Source organism: Camelina sativa, chromosome 16, assembly GCF_000633955.1.
Source record: "Camelina sativa cultivar DH55 chromosome 16, Cs, whole genome shotgun sequence".
Classification (NCBI taxonomy): Eukaryota; Viridiplantae; Streptophyta; class Magnoliopsida; order Brassicales; family Brassicaceae; genus Camelina; species Camelina sativa.
The window spans coordinates 20,266,851-20,291,010 of record NC_025700.1 but is presented as its reverse complement, the minus strand read 5'-3'; the positions used below and the strand labels follow the sequence as shown (position 1 = coordinate 20,291,010).

General features: G+C 37.3%; 4 protein-coding genes and 1 non-coding gene across 7 annotated transcripts in view; 3 read left to right on the top strand and 2 right to left on the bottom strand.

The window, feature by feature from the left end:
- On the top strand, nt 1,912-4,259 carry LOC104751441. 2 transcript variants are annotated; one of them, XM_010473382.2, is made up of 3 exons: nt 1,912-2,415; nt 3,118-3,204; nt 4,012-4,259. In XM_010473382.2, the coding sequence occupies exons 1-3, from the start codon at nt 1,957-1,959 to the stop codon at nt 4,090-4,092; spliced, it is 627 nt and encodes a 208-aa protein (XP_010471684.1). In that variant the 5' UTR covers nt 1,912-1,956; the 3' UTR covers nt 4,093-4,259. The 2 variants fall into 2 exon arrangements, with proteins under 2 accessions (XP_010471684.1, XP_010471683.1); XM_010473381.2 differs by having other exon boundaries at nt 3,115-3,204.
- Nucleotides 5,484-7,440, top strand: LOC104751440. Its single transcript, XM_010473380.2, has 7 exons — nt 5,484-5,655; nt 5,920-6,043; nt 6,387-6,538; nt 6,648-6,757; nt 6,846-6,931; nt 7,017-7,121; nt 7,206-7,440. Exons 2-7 carry the CDS (start codon nt 5,934-5,936, stop codon nt 7,231-7,233), a joined length of 591 nt encoding a protein of 196 aa, XP_010471682.1. The 5' UTR covers nt 5,484-5,655; nt 5,920-5,933; the 3' UTR covers nt 7,234-7,440.
- LOC104751439 (5'-3' exoribonuclease 3) lies at nt 10,806-18,445 on the bottom strand. 2 transcript variants are annotated; one of them, XM_010473377.2, is made up of 23 exons: nt 18,107-18,445; nt 17,844-17,946; nt 17,678-17,754; nt 17,253-17,444; nt 17,025-17,144; nt 16,822-16,884; nt 16,516-16,665; nt 16,245-16,409; nt 15,975-16,052; nt 15,780-15,866; nt 14,318-14,569; nt 14,105-14,200; nt 13,883-13,978; nt 13,733-13,803; nt 13,217-13,345; nt 13,044-13,120; nt 12,907-12,947; nt 12,748-12,822; nt 12,503-12,660; nt 12,259-12,363; nt 12,096-12,171; nt 11,788-11,945; nt 10,806-11,681 (listed from the first exon to the last, which is right to left on the bottom strand). In XM_010473377.2, the coding sequence occupies exons 1-23, from the start codon at nt 18,308-18,310 to the stop codon at nt 11,105-11,107; spliced, it is 3,150 nt and encodes a 1,049-aa protein (XP_010471679.1). In that variant the 5' UTR covers nt 18,311-18,445; the 3' UTR covers nt 10,806-11,104. The 2 variants fall into 2 exon arrangements, with proteins under 2 accessions (XP_010471679.1, XP_010471680.1); XM_010473378.1 differs by lacking the exons at nt 17,678-17,754; nt 17,844-17,946; nt 18,107-18,445 and having other exon boundaries at nt 17,025-17,131; nt 17,253-17,335.
- On the bottom strand, nt 18,627-18,699 carry TRNAE-CUC. The gene has a single exon. It is a non-coding gene; the product is annotated as a tRNA-Glu (tRNA).
- The window catches only part of LOC104751438 (probable LRR receptor-like serine/threonine-protein kinase At4g36180), an 8,143-nt gene continuing 3,818 nt past the window's right edge, over nt 19,836-24,160 (top strand). Inside the window, exons 1-2 of the mRNA XM_019237538.1 lie at nt 19,836-20,723; nt 21,568-24,157. Coding sequence (XP_019093083.1) covers nt 19,929-20,723; nt 21,568-24,157 — 3,385 coding nt within the window. The 5' untranslated portion in view covers nt 19,836-19,928. The remainder of the gene's footprint in view (nt 20,724-21,567; nt 24,158-24,160) is intronic.

Sequence of the window (24,160 nt, the reverse complement as noted above, 5' to 3'; positions counted from 1 at the left end):
TTATAACAAGCTCTTGACTTCCAAGGAGCAGTTGTGATGTTCAAGCTTTGCTAGTTCCGGTTCCGGTTCTAACAATTATTAGTTTATACTGTATATATAGTTAAAATCATCATAATTAATACATAAGCTAAGATTATTATTATGAGAAACAGAATAATGTTTTGAGAATATTGCGGCTGCTCGTATACCTTTTTTAATTAATAGAAAATACATTAATCAGCATCTCTATAATGATCTCCTACTGTAATTAACATGTTTTTTTTTTTTTGGACGAACTGTAATTAACATGTTAAGAACGTTTATATTACGTTGGCTTGTGTACGAGAGAGTTCAAGTGTGAGAGGTGCCGTCTTCCATTATCCATTGGCTTACGGTTTTACCATTTTTTCTCTAAAATGAAGTTATTAATCGGCTTTTGCGACCTTCAACCGAATTGCTGTGTAAACAACACAGCCGGTAGAGGAGCTTTCAACCGAACCCTAGTCTCTCTCTCTATATATATATTATCCTCTCACACTACTCATTCGAGTACGCCAGACCAACCTCTCTCTCTTTCTCTCTCTCTCTCTCTCTCACTCAAAGTCGATCATATCTCCTCTTTTGGGGACCGCCCTGTAACAAGGCGCTCAGTTCCAGTCCGAAGACTAGCTTTTGTATTTTTCTGAGACACAGTACCCAATTGCCGCCGCTGCTGAGTCCAGGTTGGCTCTTCTTTTCATTTTTTTTTGTTATATATTCATATATTAGAATGAAAAAATTGGATTTTCACTTGGGGATTCAAGTCCCTTGTCGCCATGTTATTCACACGGCATGCTTGTATCATGCTCTTTGGGATACGCCCGACCTGATCTCAGCTGTTGGATCTGCCGTGGAGAGTTATTTCTATGAACGTGAGAAGATACAGCACTAGGTCAGCTCTTTTCTTGTTTTGTTGTGTAGACACTGTTGCATGAATTTGCTTGTAGTTGTATTGTTGTGCCTGCATCATGACGAATTACTGGAGTACTGTCTCTAAATCTCTTCCCATTTGGAGTGCTATTAGCGGTTAGCGGTTGTTCTTTGTTCTNTATTTTACATTTTGGTATATAAAATTTATCATGTATATATTAATATTTTTGAATAAAAATAAAAGCTAATTGAAATTATCTCTTTGTTAAGGTTTTGTTGTTATATGAATACACAAAATTGATGTATTATTAAAAAATAATTTTTGGTTGATATACTAATATAGACTTTTCAAACAAAAAAAACAGTTTTTTTTCATTTTGCTAAAATCATTGACATTTCGATTTTAAGCAAGTCTCCTCTTCGTAGCATCCGCCATATCTCTGCTCAAAAGTCATAGTTCATATCCTATGCTTATTAGTTATTTTTGAGAATCCAAAATCTAATCGAAATATAGATATATATATATATATATTTTATAAATTATAAATTATTCATATTTTTCATCACCAATAAAAATATAGCTCAATTTTATATTTTATACTTTTAACATAATATTAATTCTATATTTTTGTATTTTTAGATTTTGTAGAAAAATAAATAGTGGAGTTTTTAGGATTTTATTTTTTGGTATTTAAAATTTATCATCTATATATTAATATTTTGAATAAAATTAAATTTAATGGAATTAAGTTATCTCTTTGTTAAGTTTGTGTTGTTAAATGAATACAAGAATTGATGTATTATTATTTTAAAAAGTCTGGGTTGATGTATATAATTATGTAGATGTACTAATATAAAATTTTCCTCTAAATAATTATAAAAAATATATATTTTTTCATTTTGTTAAAAGTCATTGATCATTTTGACTTAAGCAAGTCTCCTCTTCATAACATCCACACACATGCATGTACCTTAAACAAGATATTCTCCATTCACATATATAAAATCCATTCATTCACATCACATATTCTCCATTCTCACTTATCTCTCTCAACAATCTCATCAATAATGGAAGAGCTCCGGGAAGCGGCGGTTGCTTATTACAACAACGGCACCGAGGAACAAAAGAATTTGGCACGTCAGTTTTTCCGGGCAATGGACGTTGACGGTAACGGCCGTGTCAGCCTTCGTGAGTATACCGACTTCTTGGGTAAAACCGCCGGTTTAGCTAGCTTCCATCCCGAGATGTTTCCGACGCTTGACCAAAATGGGGACGGTCAGCTCGACTTCACGGAGGTCTTGACGCTTTACTATGTGGCTCGGACGCATACCGTTTGTTGCGACGTGTGCCTCCATGCTCTGAGTGGTTTATACTTCACGTGTGTAACGTGCTTTGAATCGAAATGTGGCGACGACACGTTTGATCTCTGCGTCAAGTGTTATAAGCGGCAGGCCTATAGCCATCCGCATCGTCTCTTCCTGGATAGTAATGTTTTATTACGAGCTAAGCGTAGTAACGATCCTCTGGTACGTCGTCTTTATTAATTGTTGTTTTTATTTAGATCTTTTATTTAGTTTTAGAAATATCATTATGTAATTAATGAAGACAGATGGTGCAATGAAAGAAACGAAACAGGAAAAGACGACACGTCAAAACGATGATTCGGTGAAGAACGGATTTAAATCTAATTAGGATATTGATTAAAAAATATATATAATTAGGATTTTTGATTTCTGATTTTTCAAAAACCTAACTCAGATAAATTATTTATAAACCCAGAAAATTTGACCTTACTTTTTTTTTTTTTTGATTTGGGATTAATTAGATGTCCCTTTCGGTTTGTGATTCAGATATTTTTCCCGGTTAAAGGTCTGGATTTCATTTATAAAAGCCTTAAACTAGAATAAAAAAATGAAAACACACACTCAACCACAGTTTCGAACTCGCATCACTAACATAGACTATGTATATTTGTTTTAATGATGATAGACTTATATATTGAATTGCTTCTAAATGATGGTAATTTTATCGATCGACATTTGTAACCGGCGTTTGTGTTAGAAAGTTGCTGTATGTAACATGTATCTAGTATCTACCATTATTGAATATAAACATAAAAATTTACCATCGTTAGAAAAAAAAAAAAGAGTTATCTTAATTGCATAAACTATGCAAGGGTTCATACAAAACAAGCAAGTAATGTTGGTATATTCTAAATTTTGCAGCAGCCGCCACCGCAGTCGCCACAGCAGCCGCCACCGCAGTCGCCACAGCAGCAGCATGATGATGAACAGCCCGAAGAAGAATCTGAAGTGGTAAGCAATTTTGACATCTATTTTTTTTTTTAATACTTTTTATGTACGGCCAGACATTTCTTTTTTCATTGGCTATTTATAAGTACTTTACTAGTCGAAATGAAAAGGTTTTTTTATTTTGATATCTTTTTAATATAAAAAATTTTTAAAGAAAAAATTATGCATGGTAAAAATTGATTTGATAACTTAATATTAATTAATAAAAATTAATAAAGAAGGCATAAAATGACCACTTCGTTTTGATTTATTGATTATAATTACATGTATTAAATATATTGTTGAATCTTATTGCATAAATAAAAAGTTTTACAGAAAAAATATGCATGTGTTAAATTCAATTGCATTGTAAAAAAAAAATAGCTATCATTTTACATAAAAAAATGTAGATACAAAAGTGGTGAATATGGGGTTGACTAAGAGGATATCTCCAATCCATCTATATTTTTTCCTTTATAAATAGAGAAAAATATAGTAATTTATTTTAGAGGCAAATTTGCTCAAATCCACCTCTATTCTCAACTCTAAAATATATATTGCTATATTTTCTTCTATTTATAGAGGAAAAATAGAGTTCCTCTATATATAAAGAAAAAAATAGCAATATATATTCTAGGGACAAGAATAGTGGTGGATTAGAGTAAATTTATCTATATTATAAAGTTTCTTTATTATAGAGAAAACCAATGGAGATTGTGTAAACAAATATGTAGAATATCAATACTAAATCAATAATTGTATTAATAGTGACAAGATATGAGAAAACATTTTTTCACGGTATAATATGAGATTTTAAATGTGTGGTTGCAGGGATGGTCCGATGCGCTGGAAGCAATGGATGTCGCACTTACTGTCGGAGGTGCCGCCGTTGTGTTATGCACTATTATGTAACAACTCATTTTCTATATCATTGTTGCATTTTTTCTCAGATATTTGGATACATAGTATAAGTTTCAATTGCAGACTAAAAGATCAAATGCGTTAAAAACAATGTAATACATTAAGTTTTGGGTTTTGGAGTGGATGGCTCCACTGGAAATTATGTGTCATATTTCTAAGTGCTTCCGTCTCTTTTTCTTTTTCGTTTTTGCTTATTTTGTTCTTAAACCCCTACATTATTTCACATAATTCTATTTCTTAAGATAAGTAAATCTATAAACAAACTTACACAATTAGATCAGTTGATTTCCCAATTAAAACAAAAATACATAGTTCGGTTATTTTGGCGTTGAGTTGATTTAATTAAACTAGCTTTAACTTTGATTTTGTTGGGTTTTGATTGATTTTAAGTAATTTTTGGGATAACCGAAACTAGTTGTTTTTAGCGTTAATTTGTTTTGATTAGTCGATTTTTTTTTAGCGTTGTGTAGGTTTGATTAAACTTGTTTTAGTTTCAATTTTTTTTTTTTTTTTGCTTCAACATTTGTAATTTTGGGAGGAGGATATTATTTTAGGCTAGCAATTTCTAGAGAGAATAATATATATACAAACTCTCGAAGAGGTTATTATAGAGAGAATGAATTTGTAAATGTAATACTTTTCACTTTTTGTTTTAATGTTATTTTTTTCTCATTAACCCACAATTAAATAAGAATCACTTTTTTACCTTAGTGTTATCTTAACTTAAAGAAATAAATAAATATTGTTGAAATAACTATAATTACAAATCGAAGTTAAAGCTAACTTAATCAAACCAACTCAACCCTAAAAAAATATTGACAAATTCTGTGTAAATTTGTTCTAATTGGGAAATATACTATTTAATTGTGTATTTTTGTTTATAATTTTTTTTTTTCCTGAAAAGTAGTGAAAACTAAATGTGGTTCAAGAAAGTGGAGAAGCTATGATATAGAAAATAAGTTGTAGTGCAAAACGCCCACTTACATTATTGATGAAAGAAAGAAAATAGGAAATATAAATATGTGTATGTTTCTAGCAATTAGGAAAATATTCATGTATTTTTTCTAGTAAATATGTTAATAAGTGGGGTTTAAAAAAAAAAAAAATTGTTTCAGAAAATGTTCAGGGTCATTACAGCGAAAAAGGAAATCGGAACAAAAAATAAATCGTAAGTTTTATATCTACTAGTATAAATTAGTTTGTGTATTTTTTTAATAATAAAAAAAAGTTAGTCAATTTTTGTGGCAAATATTAAACAAGTCGCGTATTTTTCGAGAATTTTGCCCTTGCAAAATAATGGTATGAAAAAGTCCGGTTAGAATTTTAAACCGGAAATTCAGGTTAAATCAACGAACTGGGTTTGGGTTTGAACTTAAACCCTTTGTTGTCGTGTCGCGGCGTGAAACTAAAAGAAACAAAAACCCTAGAGCATCCCTCTCCCCTTTAGACGACGAGACGAAGGCTTCTTCTTCTTCAGTGTATCGTTTCGTCTCTGCTCTGCTCAGAATTACAAATCGTCGGTATTATTCCGGTTTACAGTTTCGTCTCTGTCAGGTTCGATTCGATTTTATTGTTTACCTCTGCTCTAGTCTTACAATTTCTTTGTTGTTAAATTCGATTTCATTGAGCTTAACGTTTCATCAAGTCTTAGTTTTTTTTTTTTAAGTTGCGTTGAAACCCTAATAAGCTCATCTTAATACCGAGCTCAAAAAAAAAACCGCCGCTTTGTTGAAATTTGTTGGTGCTGCTGTATAAAGATTTGATTTTTTATAAATTCTGAGAACTGAAAGCATATTAAAAAAAAAAAAAAATCAACAGGAACTGGATCTTCAATGGAGGGGTTAAAGCTATCAGAAGCGGAGTTGATGGTTTACATTCATCCTTCCAAGAGCAGAAACGTTTTCCAAGCTATTTGTCGCGAGCTCAGTTCTCTTCTTTTCCAGTTCGTTCGTTTTCTTCTCACTTTTTTTTTTACTTAAAGTTTTAATCTTTTAGATCAAATTTTGGGTTTTTAGGTTGTGATTCTCAACTTTGTAGGTTCATTACTTATTTGGCTATTACAAATACCTCACTGTTGTTGCTAATTGATTCATTTTATATGTTGGAAAGAACCAAATTCGTTACTTCAGATTTCTAGCAGATCTTTTTTTTTTTGTTTCTTGGTGAGATTAGCGTTTAATTGAATTGAGCTTTCTTGATGCAATGTTTGTTGTTGGGTGATACTTTGTTTTTTTTTTTTTGTTCTTTTCTGATAAAATTTGTGTGTTTATATCTTTGTTCTGAAGGTATAATGAAAGCTTTGATGGTGTGCTATTGGCTTATGATGCTAGTGTGAAAAGCAAACAAGCTAAAATCCTTTCGGGACTTCATCCTTACTTTGGTGTCAGAGTTAACACTAGACTACTCCTTTTTGACCCTAAGCCCAATAGTCTTGTAGGTAAAGAATCTCATTCGAAATTTTTGCATCCGTACTTTGGTTGCTCTTGCTGATCTAATGTGTTTGAACTTTGAAGCAATAATGGTTGGTTAATTTCTTTTCGATGCAGAAGGGGAAATTGTGAAGATTTCTGCAGAGTCAGTCCATGTTATTGTTCTTGGTTTTTCTGCTGCAGTTGTAACGGATGTCGATATACGTGAAGAATTCAAGTATAGAGTGGTATGTATGACTGATTTTAGAGGTTTTGAATGTACTTATTCCTTTCATCCAACTTGTTAAAACTGATTATACCATTTGCTCTGTGCAGAGAGATGGGGAAGGTTCTTTTGTGAGCAGATCGCATAAACGGCATGTACTAAAGCTTGGAACCATGTTACGCCTTCAAGTCCAAAGGTATAATAAACAAACTTTTTAGTTTCTCTGTTCTACTGATTTTGTCAAATCAAAGTTGTGATTTTGAATTGAAATGATTCTGCAGTTTTGATGAAGAGGTAATGCATATAGCTGGATCTCTAATTCCGGAAAACACAGGATGCGTTAAGTGGCTCGAAAAGCACTCTGAAGAAGCTTTGCATACAGATAGGTATAGTTAAATCTATACACTCCCTTTAGTTAACTGAACTCTCTCGTCATCATCTTTTAATAAGAAAACTCTTTTTTTTTTCAGGGATCATAAAAGGAGGAAACTCGCCTGAAGGAAATATGAAAATACACACAAGAGTAGAAGCTTGAAATGAAGAGAAGCAGCGATGTTGAATTTTTGTTGTATCAAAATCCTATGATGTTAACGCACTTTTTTCTTTTTATCATTAAGCTAATGTCCTTTTGTTCAACCTTTCATTTATGAATGAATATCAATGTTCGTTTTAATCAAAATGTTATGACAGTAATTTATGAAACCATGATATGGGCTTGTAAGTTATAACAAGCTCTTGACTTCCAAGGAGCAGTTGTGATGTTCAAGCTTTGCTAGTTCCGGTTCCGGTTCTAACAATTATTAGTTTATACTGTATATATAGTTAAAATCATCATAATTAATACATAAGCTAAGATTATTATTATGAGAAACAGAATAATGTTTTGAGAATATTGCGGCTGCTCGTATACCTTTTTTAATTAATAGAAAATACATTAATCAGCATCTCTATAATGATCTCCTACTGTAATTAACATGTTTTTTTTTTTTTGGACGAACTGTAATTAACATGTTAAGAACGTTTATATTACGTTGGCTTGTGTACGAGAGAGTTCAAGTGTGAGAGGTGCCGTCTTCCATTATCCATTGGCTTACGGTTTTACCATTTTTTCTCTAAAATGAAGTTATTAATCGGCTTTTGCGACCTTCAACCGAATTGCTGTGTAAACAACACAGCCGGTAGAGGAGCTTTCAACCGAACCCTAGTCTCTCTCTCTATATATATATTATCCTCTCACACTACTCATTCGAGTACGCCAGACCAACCTCTCTCTCTTTCTCTCTCTCTCTCTCTCTCACTCAAAGTCGATCATATCTCCTCTTTTGGGGACCGCCCTGTAACAAGGCGCTCAGTTCCAGTCCGAAGACTAGCTTTTGTATTTTTCTGAGACACAGTACCCAATTGCCGCCGCTGCTGAGTCCAGGTTGGCTCTTCTTTTCATTTTTTTTTGTTATATATTCATATATTAGAATGAAAAAATTGGATTTTCACTTGGGGATTCAAGTCCCTTGTCGCCATGTTATTCACACGGCATGCTTGTATCATGCTCTTTGGGATACGCCCGACCTGATCTCAGCTGTTGGATCTGCCGTGGAGAGTTATTTCTATGAACGTGAGAAGATACAGCACTAGGTCAGCTCTTTTCTTGTTTTGTTGTGTAGACACTGTTGCATGAATTTGCTTGTAGTTGTATTGTTGTGCCTGCATCATGACGAATTACTGGAGTACTGTCTCTAAATCTCTTCCCATTTGGAGTGCTATTAGCGGTTAGCGGTTGTTCTTTGTTCTTCTATCTACCTACTGTTGTTGTTAGCTTGGAATAGGTCTATCTATCTACCTACTGTTGTTGTTAGCTTGGAATAGGTCTATCTATCTACCTACTGTTGTTGTTTGCTTGGAATAGGTTGTTAACCATGCCTTCTTTTGTAATCTTTTCTGTTGTTCTCATCTTATCTCTAATGTATTTTGTTAGTTTTAGTATTTGTATGATGTTCTTACTATTTCTCTAACTATCTATGTTCTTATTATCTCTTCAAATGTATGATGTTCTCTCATTATTTCCTCCATCTTGTTCTTACTTTTGCTCATCCTATGATAAGTCTGATGACCTCCTACTCCTAGAGTCTTGATAGGACGAGAATATTTTGTTGCACAACCATCATTCATGGTCAACGTTCTTCCTATCAGACTTAGTAATCATCTCAGTATCTGAATCATTAGACTTTGATAGCCCTTACTCCAAGCTCAGTTCTGTAAAACCCAGTTTCATCTGATCCACTTCATGCTTAACTCCTCAGAAACTCGTTGGTCCTTTGAAAATCACTGGAGAAGTAACCTCTTCTTCCATAAGTCTTTGCTCATTACTGAAAAACCCAGAATCAAAGTCTTCACCTTTTTGAGGTTTCTTGTTGCGCAAACAACCCAAATTATAAGTCCGCTACAAACTTGGGACTACTATTACTCTTAGACAAAAGAATCAAACAATCCACAACTTCTAACTCTTCGTCATTCGCAGCAAAAGCAGAACGCGACTCAGTAAATGTAGTAAACGAACAAGAAAATTAAGTCTTCTTGTAACCTAACCAGTCTCGATTTTTTCTTCTTCCTCACAAGACTTAAGCTACGACACATACTCATCATGGTTTCTTCCTAAACCTTCAGTTTCGTCGAAAAATGCATAACCGCTCGATGATTCGAATAACATTTCTCGTACCGGAACCCTTTTCCACATTCATCGCATGTAAACAGAGTCTTCTTCATCGGTTCCCACAGCAAACATTTAAAACTGAACTCTTATTAGTAGTGTTAAAATCCGCATTAACTAATGTAAAAATGCTAATGAGGCATGATGTGGATGCTCATAATGCATGACTTGACGTTGTTGAGGCACGACGTAAAAATTACAATTACAAAAAAATACTCTTAACAAAATTAATATTTTTAAACTAAATGACGTTATTTGCGTAAAAATTTCACAAAATATTTTTAAAATTAATCAATGATTTTTTAAACATATTGCATAATTAATTTCAAAAAATATTACTTAATTACGACTCTTATTAGTTATTACATCAATGATTTTTTAAAGAAAAATCAAAAAAATATTTCTTAATTAGTTGATAAATAGTATCAAACTTATCAGAAATTATTAACAAAATCACTATGTAACCAATGTTCCTTCGCATTGGCTTATTCAAGCTGATCAATTAAAGTTGTTGACAAAAAAAATCATTGACTATGTGTTTTGATTAAGAAATGTTTTTGAAATTAATTATGCAATAGGTTGATAAATCATTGATTTCGTGTGTTAAGAAAAGTTTTTTTGTAATTGTTTTATCCAAATAATATTATTTGGCTTAAAAAAATCATTGATGTAATAATTATAAATATTCATTGAACTTAATTATGCAATAGATTTATAAAATTATTGATTTCATGATTTAAACGATATTTAAAAAAAGTTTTACCCAAATAATATTATGAGGTTAAGAAGATAATATTAATTTTGTCAAGAGTAATTTCCATAATTATAATATGACTAGTCACCGTTCTAATCATCCACCGTTAGCGTCTAGTCATTATTTTTGAATGATCAATGTATTTTCATGCTTCTTCAACCTAACAACCTCGAGTTAATACCCAATGTGTACGCCTGGTGGAATGATGACTTGTATGTCCTCATCCAGTACACATGCAGATGCGGCAGTCGAGCTGTCTACAGAGGCAACATCCAAACGGAACCAGTGTCTTTAACTTGTCTCCAAGGGTTAGAGAAGCTATTGCTGCTAATTCCCTGTCAGTTTTGAGCTTCATCTCGAGTCCGGAACAAGTAGAATATCTTATCTCATGGACTTGATTTGCTATATTCTATACTTACTCGTGTAACGTAGCTTGTGCCTTGTATTGTTGCTTGTGCCTTGTATTGTTATGGATTTTTTCTATAACTTAAATCTCCCCTACCCAAACCATTTAGTTCGAAATCCCAGAACCCATAAATTAATATTGGTTTTGATCCGGAGGCGAAACGTAATCACGTACTAAGAGGAAAAGCAGTAAAGAAACAGCTGATGTGTTAAAGTTGAACCGAATAAACCAATCGTTTAAAAACAAACAATACAAAGCGTCTGTATATAAGTATAACTGATACACCAAATGATAAATAAATAAAAATGTTGTAAAGGGGTATGCAAAACTAAGGTAATCTTTAGTTTCCCAACTGCTCTTATTCCCATTAACCAAAGACCAAGAAGAGCCGCCCAATTCTAATGATACAACAAACCGTTTACAAGTAAACGTATGAAACGAAGTTCAACTACACCTGATGGTTGATACGGTTAGGACAGAGTCAAGAGTAGTACCACCATTTTGCTTAATATCGATGCCTAGGACGCAAAGCGGAAAACGAATTCCCGCCTTGATCATGATGATGACTTCCTCTCCCTCTTCCTCTTCCTCCTCCTCTGCGGTCGCGGTCACCACCTTGTTGATGATGATGCTGATCACCATACCCTCGTGAGTTATTATGTTCGGACCCGCCTTGACCATGCCATTGTTGTTGTTGTTGTTGTTGTTGTTGATTATGATGATTACCAGAATACCCTCCTCCTCCTCTAGTGTCATGGTGACCTCCCCGTGATTGGCTCTGGTAAGGCTCTGATGGGAATCTCCCACTGGGTCCACGAGGTTGGTACCCACCTCGACTTTGGTAAGGAGGCGGCTGAGCATAACCTTGCACGCCAGGTGGAGCCATATAACCACCATGTTGGTAAGGAATTGGTGGAACATACTGCTGAGTATTGTAGCCGTAACCAGGAGGATGCTGAGCATGTACATCTGCTGGTGTCTGATATCCATGTCGGTCTGTTCCCATCTGTAAGCTGTTGGAGACAAGACGATGTGCTGCATCTCCCAGATGCCTCCCAGATACACTTCCAGGTGGGTTTTGCCTACAGAATTGAAAAAGAGAATAGCAATTTTGATATTCAACACTACCAATTCATACTATTTCAAACACAGGCCTTCTTTTTTACTTGGTTTGATTGATTTTATTACCTCCCCTGATTATTATGCATCCCATGATTATTATGCATCCCGTGATTATTATGATGCCCATGATTATTATGCATCCCATGATTATTATGCATCGGTCTCCTTCCATTTTCCTCGTGCCACAGAGCAGGTGGGGGTTTTAAGTCTCCTACGTCCACAATCTGAATAGACGAGAGAAAACAACCAACTTAAGCTACCAAATACCAATAAGATTTACCCACAGAGGTCACTCATAATAAGTTTCTTAGGCAATGAGCTAAAATAGTAAAAGTCCATAAAAGTCACAGATAAGACAAAATGTTATCATCTACCTTCTCAGGGAAGATGACACCAGGAGGAGGCCTGGTTATATGTTCATGTGCATCTGGAAGCCTGTAAATGCAACATCTGAGAAGCAATGAAAATAATAAATCAGTATCGCATGTTTAATCAATTTAAGCTTTGAACATCTTGAAATTAGGTCTGTGATCTCACATGACTTGGTTGGTCAAGATGTCCTCCATACCCTCCATTGGGGACCTGAATATTGGCGGGTGAGTCTCCCCTGAACACGGAGTCAAGTAGCCATTCATACCATCACTGCAAGTAGTTCTAAGAACATCAGGAAACCGACTTGGTATTGTTGGCCTTAGTGAGATATCCAACTGACCAACTTACTTCATACTCATCCATCATGAAGTCATAAAACATAAGAAAAAATGAGGTATGTTCTACAAACCTGAGCTCAGGTTTGATCTTAACCTTAAAGTCTACTCTCTCCCTGTCACTTAATTGCCGACAGTGGTTGTCAAGTGAAAAGATGAGTTCAGCCAGGCGATGAGACGTTGCTGTGAAAAGCATATCACACATCCTGCTGTTTCTACGCCTCTCTTCATCCTACAGATTAAAAAGAGAGCACTTTAAAATCCATCTTTTTGGAAGCACACATTTTGATGTGAAGGAAAGGCGTATAGGGCAGCTTACCGTCAATGTAAATTCCACTTCGGAAACAGCTTCTAGTAGGCGCTTTTCATCAATGAAAGGCAGCTTAGCAATTCCCTTTGATGAAAAAAAAAATGCGTTCAAAATATAGTGATTGTGTTTCCAATACATAAGGAAGCGATCAAGAAAAACAAAGTCTACCTGCCAGGAAAAACGCTTTCCATTCATGTCGACCTCAAAATCTAAAAAAGAACAATAGAAAGCAATGTAGATATAAGTTGTAACAAAAATGGATACTCAGGAAAAGATGGAATCTTTACAAGGAAAGGAAGCACTACCAGTTGGGTAAAAATCAATGATAGGAGAGGTGGGATCAGTCATCAAGGTCCGGTAGCGCTCTGGAAGTGCATGCGCACTGACCACCAAATGAAGTAACGATTATAGATATGCCATAGAGAGGAAACAATAATGTAGAAAAGATAGAGAAAAAGCATTGATGCCCAAGGTATACCTTGCTGCTGGGAACACCCCAAGAAGTTGATTGAAAGGCTTAAAAGGAGTTCCTAACTCAAACTTAATATCCAGCTCTCCCAAATCCCTCAGATCAGAAGCAAATGGTGCATAATGATAAGGATAAAACCTGTAACAGTAAAGTACAATTATATCAGGAGTGAAATCTATAACCTTTCACAGTCAATAAAGACCTACAATCTAACAAGCAAATATAGTGTCTAGTACAAAGATATAGATGTAACATAGTAAACTCTATCAGAACAAGGATAGATAGCAAAACCTAAAATACTAAGGCAAAAAAACATTTACTTTTCTTTCAAATAACGCCTGCGTTCTGTTTAGAAGGAAAGCATAAAGAAAACAAAAGACAACTCAACAAGCAAAAATTTCTGGCACTTCAAATGAAAATCTTAAAACATAAATGAAAATAAAATACATCAAAGAAAGCAATCCAAAACGGATCAGTAGGAGAAGTTGCTCAGGAAAAACGAAATATTGAAGTGTAGGAACTCACCACTGCCATGAACAAACACCTTCCATGTAATAATGCATGACCCAACAAAGGCCTTCTGTATACTTCAAAACCTGTACAAAAGAATGTTTCACAAATTAGGACCTTTCCAGAAGTGGAACCAAATAAATTATATATCATTCTCAAACTTACAACATCCTTCCGCACTCTTTCCATTTCTTCAGGGGTTACTACTGAGAACTTCTCTTCATAATATCTTTCTCTCCATCCTGGTTCCCCTAGCTTCACCTATGCAAATGAAAACCATTTTCAGGAATGAAGGGAGACCCAAAGATTGACAGTAAAAGGGTAACTGGAAAGAAAAAGAAATTACTACTTTAACTATAAATCTAATTATAATTCATTAGAAAGAACCTTGTCCTCTTCAGTAGTATCCGAGTTGAAAGCATCTGATTTCTCACGAATTAACTCCTTGAGCTTTGTTTTTAGCTCTTCTTTGTTCTCGTGTTCCTGAAATAAGTAATTAAATTAATAATTGCTCACATATATCAGGTTCATCAACTCTCAACTAAACAGTGACAAAGGAGTTAAAATCACATGATGCCTCTACAGGAAAGGAATGCATACATCAGATTCGAGACTGTTCTCGACGTCAACAATAGCAGCACCAACACTGGATCCCGAAGATAAACGTCGAACTTTTGGATGTGGAGCAGACATGCCATCATTAGACTGAAATGGTGACGGAGTAGGAGCCGAAGCAAGTCGAGAACCACTAAATCGTGCAACTGGAACAAGAGAATCTGGTTGAACTGTCGGAGCTGCATCATCCATTCTTCTTGTTTGAGCTTTATCTCGCTTTACTCTTTCCGCTTGCCTCTGATATAAACAGAGCAAGATGATCCATCAATACAAGTCTTGTCGAGATACAAAAACAATGTTGAACCATGTAAATTTCTTTAAATGGATCAAGTTACAGAGTCATCACTTATGTGCAGAGGTTTCCAGCAGGTTTTATTGGTCAAGGGTTTCCAAATGACCACAACGTAGCAATAAATATACTTGCAAAGCAAACAAGATTCACATTCACTCTACGAAGCTTAACAATATACATGGAGCCCAATACAGTTGAAAATGCAATTATATATTATATAAAAAAACTCCGGGGAAGTATTAATATCTCTGCAAGCTCTAGTACTAAAACTTTATAACAATAATATATCATACAACCAAGTGGGAAAGGGAATTGTGTGCCACTCACATAATATCAGATATATTGATAGCAGATAATTAGCTACTCAGGTAATGTGCCTCACTATAAGGCCAAAAAGAAGTACGTTTTCTAACCTGATGTAACCTGGCTCTCTTCTGAAATATCTTATCTTCGTACGATCCAACAGCCTGAATAAACTGTTCCACCCTCTTTAAATTTGGCTGGAGGGGATAACATTAAAAGATGAAGTCAAAACCATGTCACCTAAGGGTAAATTGGAAAACGAATTATTTGAGTAAACTAGTCCACTATCAATGGAGAATAAGCACCTTGCACCCATCAGTTAAATAGCCGTCAAATGACCGAAATTCCTTCTTGTAAACAGCCATAAGCAAGTTGATAGCACCCTGGAGAAATGAAGAGTTACAGCAACGCTTTATCAAACAATAATTTAAAATGTGATGTAACGGAATTGACATATGCCTTAGACATTGAACCCACNTTACAGAGTCATCACTTATGTGCAGAGGTTTCCAGCAGGTTTTATTGGTCAAGGGTTTCCAAATGACCACAACGTAGCAATAAATATACTTGCAAAGCAAACAAGATTCACATTCACTCTACGAAGCTTAACAATATACATGGAGCCCAATACAGTTGAAAATGCAATTATATATTATATAAAAAAACTCCGGGGAAGTATTAATATCTCTGCAAGCTCTAGTACTAAAACTTTATAACAATAATATATCATACAACCAAGTGGGAAAGGGAATTGTGTGCCACTCACATAATATCAGATATATTGATAGCAGATAATTAGCTACTCAGGTAATGTGCCTCACTATAAGGCCAAAAAGAAGTACGTTTTCTAACCTGATGTAACCTGGCTCTCTTCTGAAATATCTTATCTTCGTACGATCCAACAGCCTGAATAAACTGTTCCACCCTCTTTAAATTTGGCTGGAGGGGATAACATTAAAAGATGAAGTCAAAACCATGTCACCTAAGGGTAAATTGGAAAACGAATTATTTGAGTAAACTAGTCCACTATCAATGGAGAATAAGCACCTTGCACCCATCAGTTAAATAGCCGTCAAATGACCGAAATTCCTTCTTGTAAACAGCCATAAGCAAGTTGATAGCACCCTGGAGAAATGAAGAGTTACAGCAACGCTTTATCAAACAATAATTTAAAATGTGATGTAACGGAATTGACATATGCCTTAGACATTGAACCCACTACCACCAATTCTAAAGTATCTTTTCAAACTAAGGTATCCCTTGAAGGTTCTTTACACCAATAATTCAAAATGAAATCCAAATCCAGTCAACACAAACCTCTCGAATCTCCAATGTCGGCATATGTGGTAAGAAATCATTGCCCACAAAGAAACATATGAAGATAAAATCATCAACAATGCGCTCTAGATCAATCTCAAATGGAGGGTTGGGAATCCTCATTTCAAGCTCCAGGTATTCTCTAAGAACCCAAATATGGAGGAACTGACAAAAAGAAACAAAGACATTAGACTTGACAATAATATCAAACTTAAAGACTGTATCTCAAAAACCTGCTGATCGTGTTATGAACTTGGTCATGAATTTTTACCTGATATGGCTTTTTGACGAAATCACTTCCATCGCCTTTCTCATCAAATTCCCCTGCCCTTTTCTTTGCTTTTCCTTCACAATTTGCAGCCATATGGCCCATTTGACCACACAAGAAGCATTTATCCTGCTGTCCAGGAGTATAAACCACCTAAATCGTAGGATAAAATTTTAAAATTCAGCTTAGTTACCCAGGAAGAAAACAGAATTTGAAGATTTGAAAACAGAATTATTTCACGAGGAAATATAAAAGAGCCCTTAAACACATAATTGCATACAAAAACATGCGGAAGCGTAAATCAAAAACCTCTCGAAGAATTGAAAAATGAACTTCATGCGTCGCCAAGCCCAACATAATTAAGTCAGCATCCTGTTAAAGAAAGCAGGTCAATATGAGCCTCACTAGTTAATATAACACACTAGAAAGTGAAGGCCAAGCAAATGAATAAGTAATCAAGACCTCAGGATAGTTTTTGGTGCAAGTAGACATTAGAAAATGAAGAATCATACCAGTCCATACAAGCAATGCCGAGTGTTTGGATCAAAACCAGGAAGATTTCTTTGAAGCCGAATGTATGACATAATTTTATGCTCCCCTTCACCTGGAACATTTGCGTCCGAAAGGATAACCTATGCAGTTCAACGGTTAGGTGCAAAATTAGTCATAAATTGTGTGAAGAAGACTGAGAAAATGTCAAGAACTAATAGGGAAGCAACAACTATAAACATCACAAATACCTTAATATTTTTCCAACCAACATCATGATTAAGTCTAAGGTGCACATAATATTGCAGCGCTATAGATAGAACACCCATGAATTCAGTTCCAGGTGTAATAACATTAGAATCAAACACTTGAGAGTCCACTTTTGGAGGGAGTCTTCTACCCTCCCTCTCAAACTCCTCTCGCAGCCGTTCTTCTTCAGCAGCCTGTAACATTATTACAATGTCAACAGATTTCCATTGAAAAGGAAGGAGACTCGTTAACGGAAATAAAAGAAAGAAAAAAATAGGCACGTAAGGAAACGAATCAAGAACACAACAAACATCAGGAGCATGCCTAGATGAAAGTAAATAGCAAAAGAAAAACGAAGTTTGTCTGGCTGAGGAAACTACACAGTAGAAACCCAATGCCAGTATGGGGGGGATAAAAAAGAACATACAGCATCGGATGCATCTTTAGCGGATCTAAACCGTCTAGACCTCTGTTGATTCATTTTAGCTCTTGGAGCAACACCATCTAAGACCCAATCAAAACATACACAAAAGATTAAGAAGAGTATGCTTAAAGCTTAATACTTTATGTTGCCTGATAAAAAGAATACTTACCAATAGCCATATAGAGCAACTTCCTTGGCCGTACCATCACGAAAAGCCTATCAATGTAGTCAAACATACACTGAAACACCTCCTCAAAGGTAGTCGGAGATGGCTGCAATAAAAAAAAAACATAGACTTTAATAATTTCAAAACATCAGCACTCTCCTAAATCGATGCTACAGTTTTATGAGATGAAAAAAAGTATCAAATTTGAAAACCCTAATCCGTCTCAATAAATTAAAACAATGAAGAAGGAGAGAAGGAAACGTTACCCTATCTTCAGGGTGGAAGCAAGGATGGATAATCCCGTTCATGTCGAGATAGAGATTATCGTATTCGAGATTGTTAGGGTTAGGTTTACTAGTATCAACGGGTATCTTGATGCCTTCGATTTCAACAGGCTCTTCCTCGATAACATCCGCCACTAACAGCGGATACTTCTCAGCCAACCACCGGTAAAACGAAGGTACTCCCATCCTTCAACGATCTCGAAGATACGAATCTCCACAAAAGGATAACAAAACACAGAGAGACCTAAGCAGAGAGTATGAATGAATCAAACCAACGGTGTTTGCCGACGGCGGGGAAGGTCACTTGTGCATATTAATTGGATTTTTTCCTTTTCTGGAACAGAGCAAAACCGGATATTCGGGATTAGTCAAAAACTAATTGGGCCTTAACCGGAGAAAAAGAGCATATGATTTGGGGCTTTTATATTTCCTAAGAAAACTCAACTCAATAAGCCCAATAGCCCAATTATATTAGACACAGCAAAACAAAACAAAAAATATACTCCGTTGCCGGGACTCGAACCCGGGTCTCTCGGGTGAGAGCCGAGTATCCTGACCAGCTAGACTACAACGGATTTGTGACTAACAGCGTTGGTAAATCTTACTAATACGTTAATATAGGTTGACTACAATTAGTCCACACAAACTCGTGTACTTGATTTTTTTGGACAACAGACTCGTGTACTTGATTAAACTAGTCTCTTTCGGCTTTATGTCTTGTTCTTGTGGTCCACCTATTACGGCAGAAATTATGATTCTTGGATTGAAATATCATTTTATGTTAGATTATCTTTGTGAAATCAGTGGCATAATTAAATACATTTTTTCTAACAATCTACTTATCTACATTATTGTTTTTTTTGTTGTTGTTGCATTTCTCTACATTATCTATATGTCTCATATACTCAGTGTCACTACTGAACAAAGTGGTTTTTACTAACGGAAAAGGCAAAAAAAAAACATTAATTTTGTTTTACAATTACAAAGGCAGGTCTCTTTGGGTTTGTGGAAACCGTAGGTGAACCAAGAACCTAATTAACTGAAAAACAAAATTTTGAATCAATGCTTCTCGGTTTTTAAACAAACAAGCTTTGAAAAATGAAACTAAAAATTCATAATCTAATCATTTATAAAGTAGTACATAAATGTTCAATAAGTAAAAAAATGCAACCTTGGTGAGAAAATATGTACGATTTGGTAGTTTGTGATTTAACTGGCCGTGAGAGATGCAGAGTTGGTCGTAACATTTGTCACAACATTGGTAGCTACAAACATAATGCAGATACTGTGTCATACACGCACATGTATACGAATACAAAAACCATACCCACCTATGATATATTCTTATAAGTCATAATGCTTATACTTTTGACAATATGTCTAATGCTTGGTGAGATTATCTCTTATAGTTTATCACATATACTCCCAATTTAGTATAAGCCGGTGTCTTTGCTTAAACGTGAGTTCGAGAGAATTAGACAGAACCCTGAGGTCAGGACTAATCTAAATGTACGACAAGATCTCGGTTTATCATAGATGTTGGTGAGATTTTTCTATCAATCGATCCAAATGTGTATAGTTTTGTTTAAAGTACAACAAAAACATTTTCTTTCTTTATATAATTAGCTTTTTGGGGAACAACAAAAAATTCACATAATCCCAAGACTTTCCATATAGTGGAATCCAAAAACGATGTCGTTACACTCTCCCTCCCTACTACGCTCCTCTCTTATATTATTAGAACGAAACAACTAAAAATCATCTCTGCAAAAAATAAAAAGGATCTTTCCTTTTCTCCTCTCTAATGGCCGCAACGGTCATTTTATTCCTTCACTTAACCTTCTTCTCCACCGTATTCTTCTCCAGATTCCACCACACCACCGCCGTCTCATCAGAGATACAAGCACTCACATCGTTCAAACTCTCACTCCACGACCCTCTAGGCGCTCTCGAATCATGGAACCAATCGTCTCCCTCAGCTCCATGCGACTGGCACGGCGTTTCCTGCTTCTCCGACCGTGTACGAGAGCTTCGTCTCCCTCGTCTCCGCCTTTCAGGCCACCTCAGTCCTCGACTCGGTGAGTTAACTCAGCTCCGTAAACTCAGTCTCCACTCAAACGACATAAACGGCGCCGTTCCTTCTTCTCTCTCCCGCTGCGTCTTCCTTAGAGCGCTTTACCTCCACTACAACTCCTTCTCCGGCGATTTCCCACCGGAGATATTGAATCTCAGGAACCTCCAAGTCCTCAACGCTGCTCACAACTCACTCACCGGAAACATCTCCGGCGTCACAGTCTCGAAGAGTCTCCGTTACGTAGATTTGTCTTCCAACGCAATCTCCGGCAAGATTCCGGCGAATTTCACGGCGAAATCATCTCTCCAGCTCATCAACCTCTCGTACAACCGTTTCTCCGGTGAGATCCCGGCGACATTGGGACAACTACGAGACCTAGAGTACCTATGGCTAGACTCAAACGAGTTACAAGGCACAATACCATCTGCATTATCAAACTGTTCGTCGCTTATTCACTTCAGCGTAACCGAGAACTCCCTCACCGGTTTAATCCCGGCGACTCTCGGGAAGATCCCAAACCTCCAGGTGATTTCATTATCGGAGAATTCATTAACCGGAACAGTACCGGCGAGTCTTGTATGTGGCTATTACGGTTACAATTCGTCCATGCGGATCATTCAATTAGGAGTTAATAACTTCACGGGGATAGCTAAGCCGCCGTCTTGCGTGAACCCTAATTTGGAGATCCTCGACGTTCACGAGAATCGCATTGATGGCGATTTTCCCGCGTGGTTGACTGATTTGACCTCTTTAATCGTTTTGGATTTATCTAGAAACGGTTTCTCCGGCGGTATTCCGGGTCAAATTGGGAGCTTCGCGGCGCTTCAGGAGCTGAGAGTAGCTAACAATTCGTTCGTTGGTGAAATCCCGACGAGTCTCGGAAACTGCAGATCGTTGCGTGTCGTTGATTTCGAAGGGAACAAGTTCTCGGGTCAGATTCCGGGGTTTTTTAGTCAGTTACGGAGCCTGACAACGCTCTCTCTCGGAAGAAACGGGTTCTCGGGTCGGATTANTCCTCAACGCTGCTCACAACTCACTCACCGGAAACATCTCCGGCGTCACAGTCTCGAAGAGTCTCCGTTACGTAGATTTGTCTTCCAACGCAATCTCCGGCAAGATTCCGGCGAATTTCACGGCGAAATCATCTCTCCAGCTCATCAACCTCTCGTACAACCGTTTCTCCGGTGAGATCCCGGCGACATTGGGACAACTACGAGACCTAGAGTACCTATGGCTAGACTCAAACGAGTTACAAGGCACAATACCATCTGCATTATCAAACTGTTCGTCGCTTATTCACTTCAGCGTAACCGAGAACTCCCTCACCGGTTTAATCCCGGCGACTCTCGGGAAGATCCCAAACCTCCAGGTGATTTCATTATCGGAGAATTCATTAACCGGAACAGTACCGGCGAGTCTTGTATGTGGCTATTACGGTTACAATTCGTCCATGCGGATCATTCAATTAGGAGTTAATAACTTCACGGGGATAGCTAAGCCGCCGTCTTGCGTGAACCCTAATTTGGAGATCCTCGACGTTCACGAGAATCGCATTGATGGCGATTTTCCCGCGTGGTTGACTGATTTGACCTCTTTAATCGTTTTGGATTTATCTAGAAACGGTTTCTCCGGCGGTATTCCGGGTCAAATTGGGAGCTTCGCGGCGCTTCAGGAGCTGAGAGTAGCTAACAATTCGTTCGTTGGTGAAATCCCGACGAGTCTCGGAAACTGCAGATCGTTGCGTGTCGTTGATTTCGAAGGGAACAAGTTCTCGGGTCAGATTCCGGGGTTTTTTAGTCAGTTACGGAGCCTGACAACGGTATCTCTCGGAAGAAACGGGTTCTCGGGTCGGATTACATCGGATCTTCTTACGTTACACGGACTCGAGACGTTGAGTCTCAACGAGAATCATCTCGCTGGAATCATACCGTCGGAGATAACGAAGCTAGCTAATCTTAGCGTTCTTAATCTCAGCTTCAATAGATTTTCCGGTGAAATTCCGGCCAATGTGGGTGACTTAAAGAGCTTGAGTGTTTTAAACCTAAGTGGATGCGGGTTAACGGATCGGATTCCGGTTAGTGTTAGCGGTTTAATGAAGCTTCGGGTTTTGGATTTAAGTAAACAGAGTATCTCCGGTCAGTTACCAGTCGAGCTCTTTGGTTTACCGGATCTTCAAGTGGTTGCTCTTGGAAACAACGAGTTCGACGGCGTCGTACCGGAAGGTTTCAGCAGCTTGGTTAGTCTTAAGTACTTAAATCTCAGTTCCAATTCATTTTCCGGACGTATCCCTTCCACCTATGGGTTTCTCAAATCATTACAAGTGCTTTCCCTGTCTCACAATCGGATCTCTGGTTCAATCCCGCCGGAGATTGGGAATTGCTCTCGTCTTGAGGTTCTTGAGCTCGGTTGGAACCGGTTAAAGGGTCACATTCCGGTTTACGTTTCTAAATTGTCTCGTTTGAGGAAGCTTGATTTGGGTCACAACAGTTTAACAGGGAGTGTTCCTGATCAGGTTTCTAAAGATTCGTCTCTAGAGTCTCTCCTGCTTAATTCGAATTCTCTATCGGGTCGAATACCTGAAACTTTATCAAGATTGGTGAACTTAACGGCGTTGGATCTTTCTTCCAACAGATTGAATTCCACTATACCATCAAGTCTTTCTCGACTTCAGTCTCTGAGCTACTTCAACGTATCAAGAAACAGCTTACAAGGGGAGATTCCAACAGCTCTAGCTGCGCGTTTTCCTAATCCGTCCGGCTTTGTTAATAACCCGAGGCTTTGCGGTAAACCGCTCGGTATAGAATGTCCAAAAATTCGGCGACGAAGAAGGAGAAAGCTAATCCTATTGGTGACACTAGCAGTGGCTGGAGCTTTGTTGTTGTTACTCTGTTGTTGTGGTTATGTGTTTAGTTTATGGAGATGGCGGAACAAACTAAGATTGGGTTTGACTCGGGACAAGAAAGGGACACCATCACGTACATCCAGGGCTAGTTCTGGTGGGACAAGAGGAGAAGACAACAATGGAGGACCTAAACTTGTTATGTTCAACAACAAGATCACACTAGCTGAAACTTTAGAAGCCACGAGACAGTTCGACGAAGAAAATGTATTGAGTCGAGGAAGGTACGGGTTGGTTTTCAAGGCGACGTTTAGAGACGGGATGGTACTGTCGGTTCGGAGACTCATGGACGGTGCTTCGATAACCGACGCAACGTTCCGTAATCAAGCAGAGGCTTTAGGTAGAGTGAAGCACAAGAACATTACGGTCTTGAGAGGATATTACTGCGGACCGCCTGATCTAAGACTTCTTGTTTACGACTACATGCCCAACGGAAACCTCTCCACGCTTTTGCAAGAAGCATCACACCAAGACGGACATGTCTTGAACTGGCCGATGCGTCATCTCATCGCTCTTGGAATCGCTAGAGGACTCTCCTTCTTGCATTCTTTAACAATCATTCACGGCGATCTAAAACCGCAAAACGTCCTCTTCGATGCAGATTTCGAAGCTCACTTGTCAGAGTTCGGTTTAGATAGATTGACTGCATTGACTCCCGCTGAAGAACCGTCAACTTCATCCACTCCGGTCGGGTCTTTAGGTTACATTGCACCCGAAGCATCGTTAACGGGGGAAGCAAGTAAAGAGAGCGACGTCTACAGCTTTGGGATCGTGTTGTTAGAGATCTTAACGGGGAAAAAAGCAGTGATTTTCACGGAGGATGAAGATATAGTGAAATGGGTGAAGAGACAGTTACAAAAGGGTCAGATCGTTGAGTTGCTGGAACCGGGTTTGTTGGAGCTTGACCCGGAAAGTTCGGAGTGGGAAGAGTTCTTGTTAGGGATCAAAGTTGGGCTGTTGTGTACCGGAGGAGACGTCGTTGATCGTCCGTCAATGGCTGATGTTGTGTTCATGCTTGAAGGGTGTAGAGTCGGTCCGGCGATTTCCTTGTCCGCCGATCCTA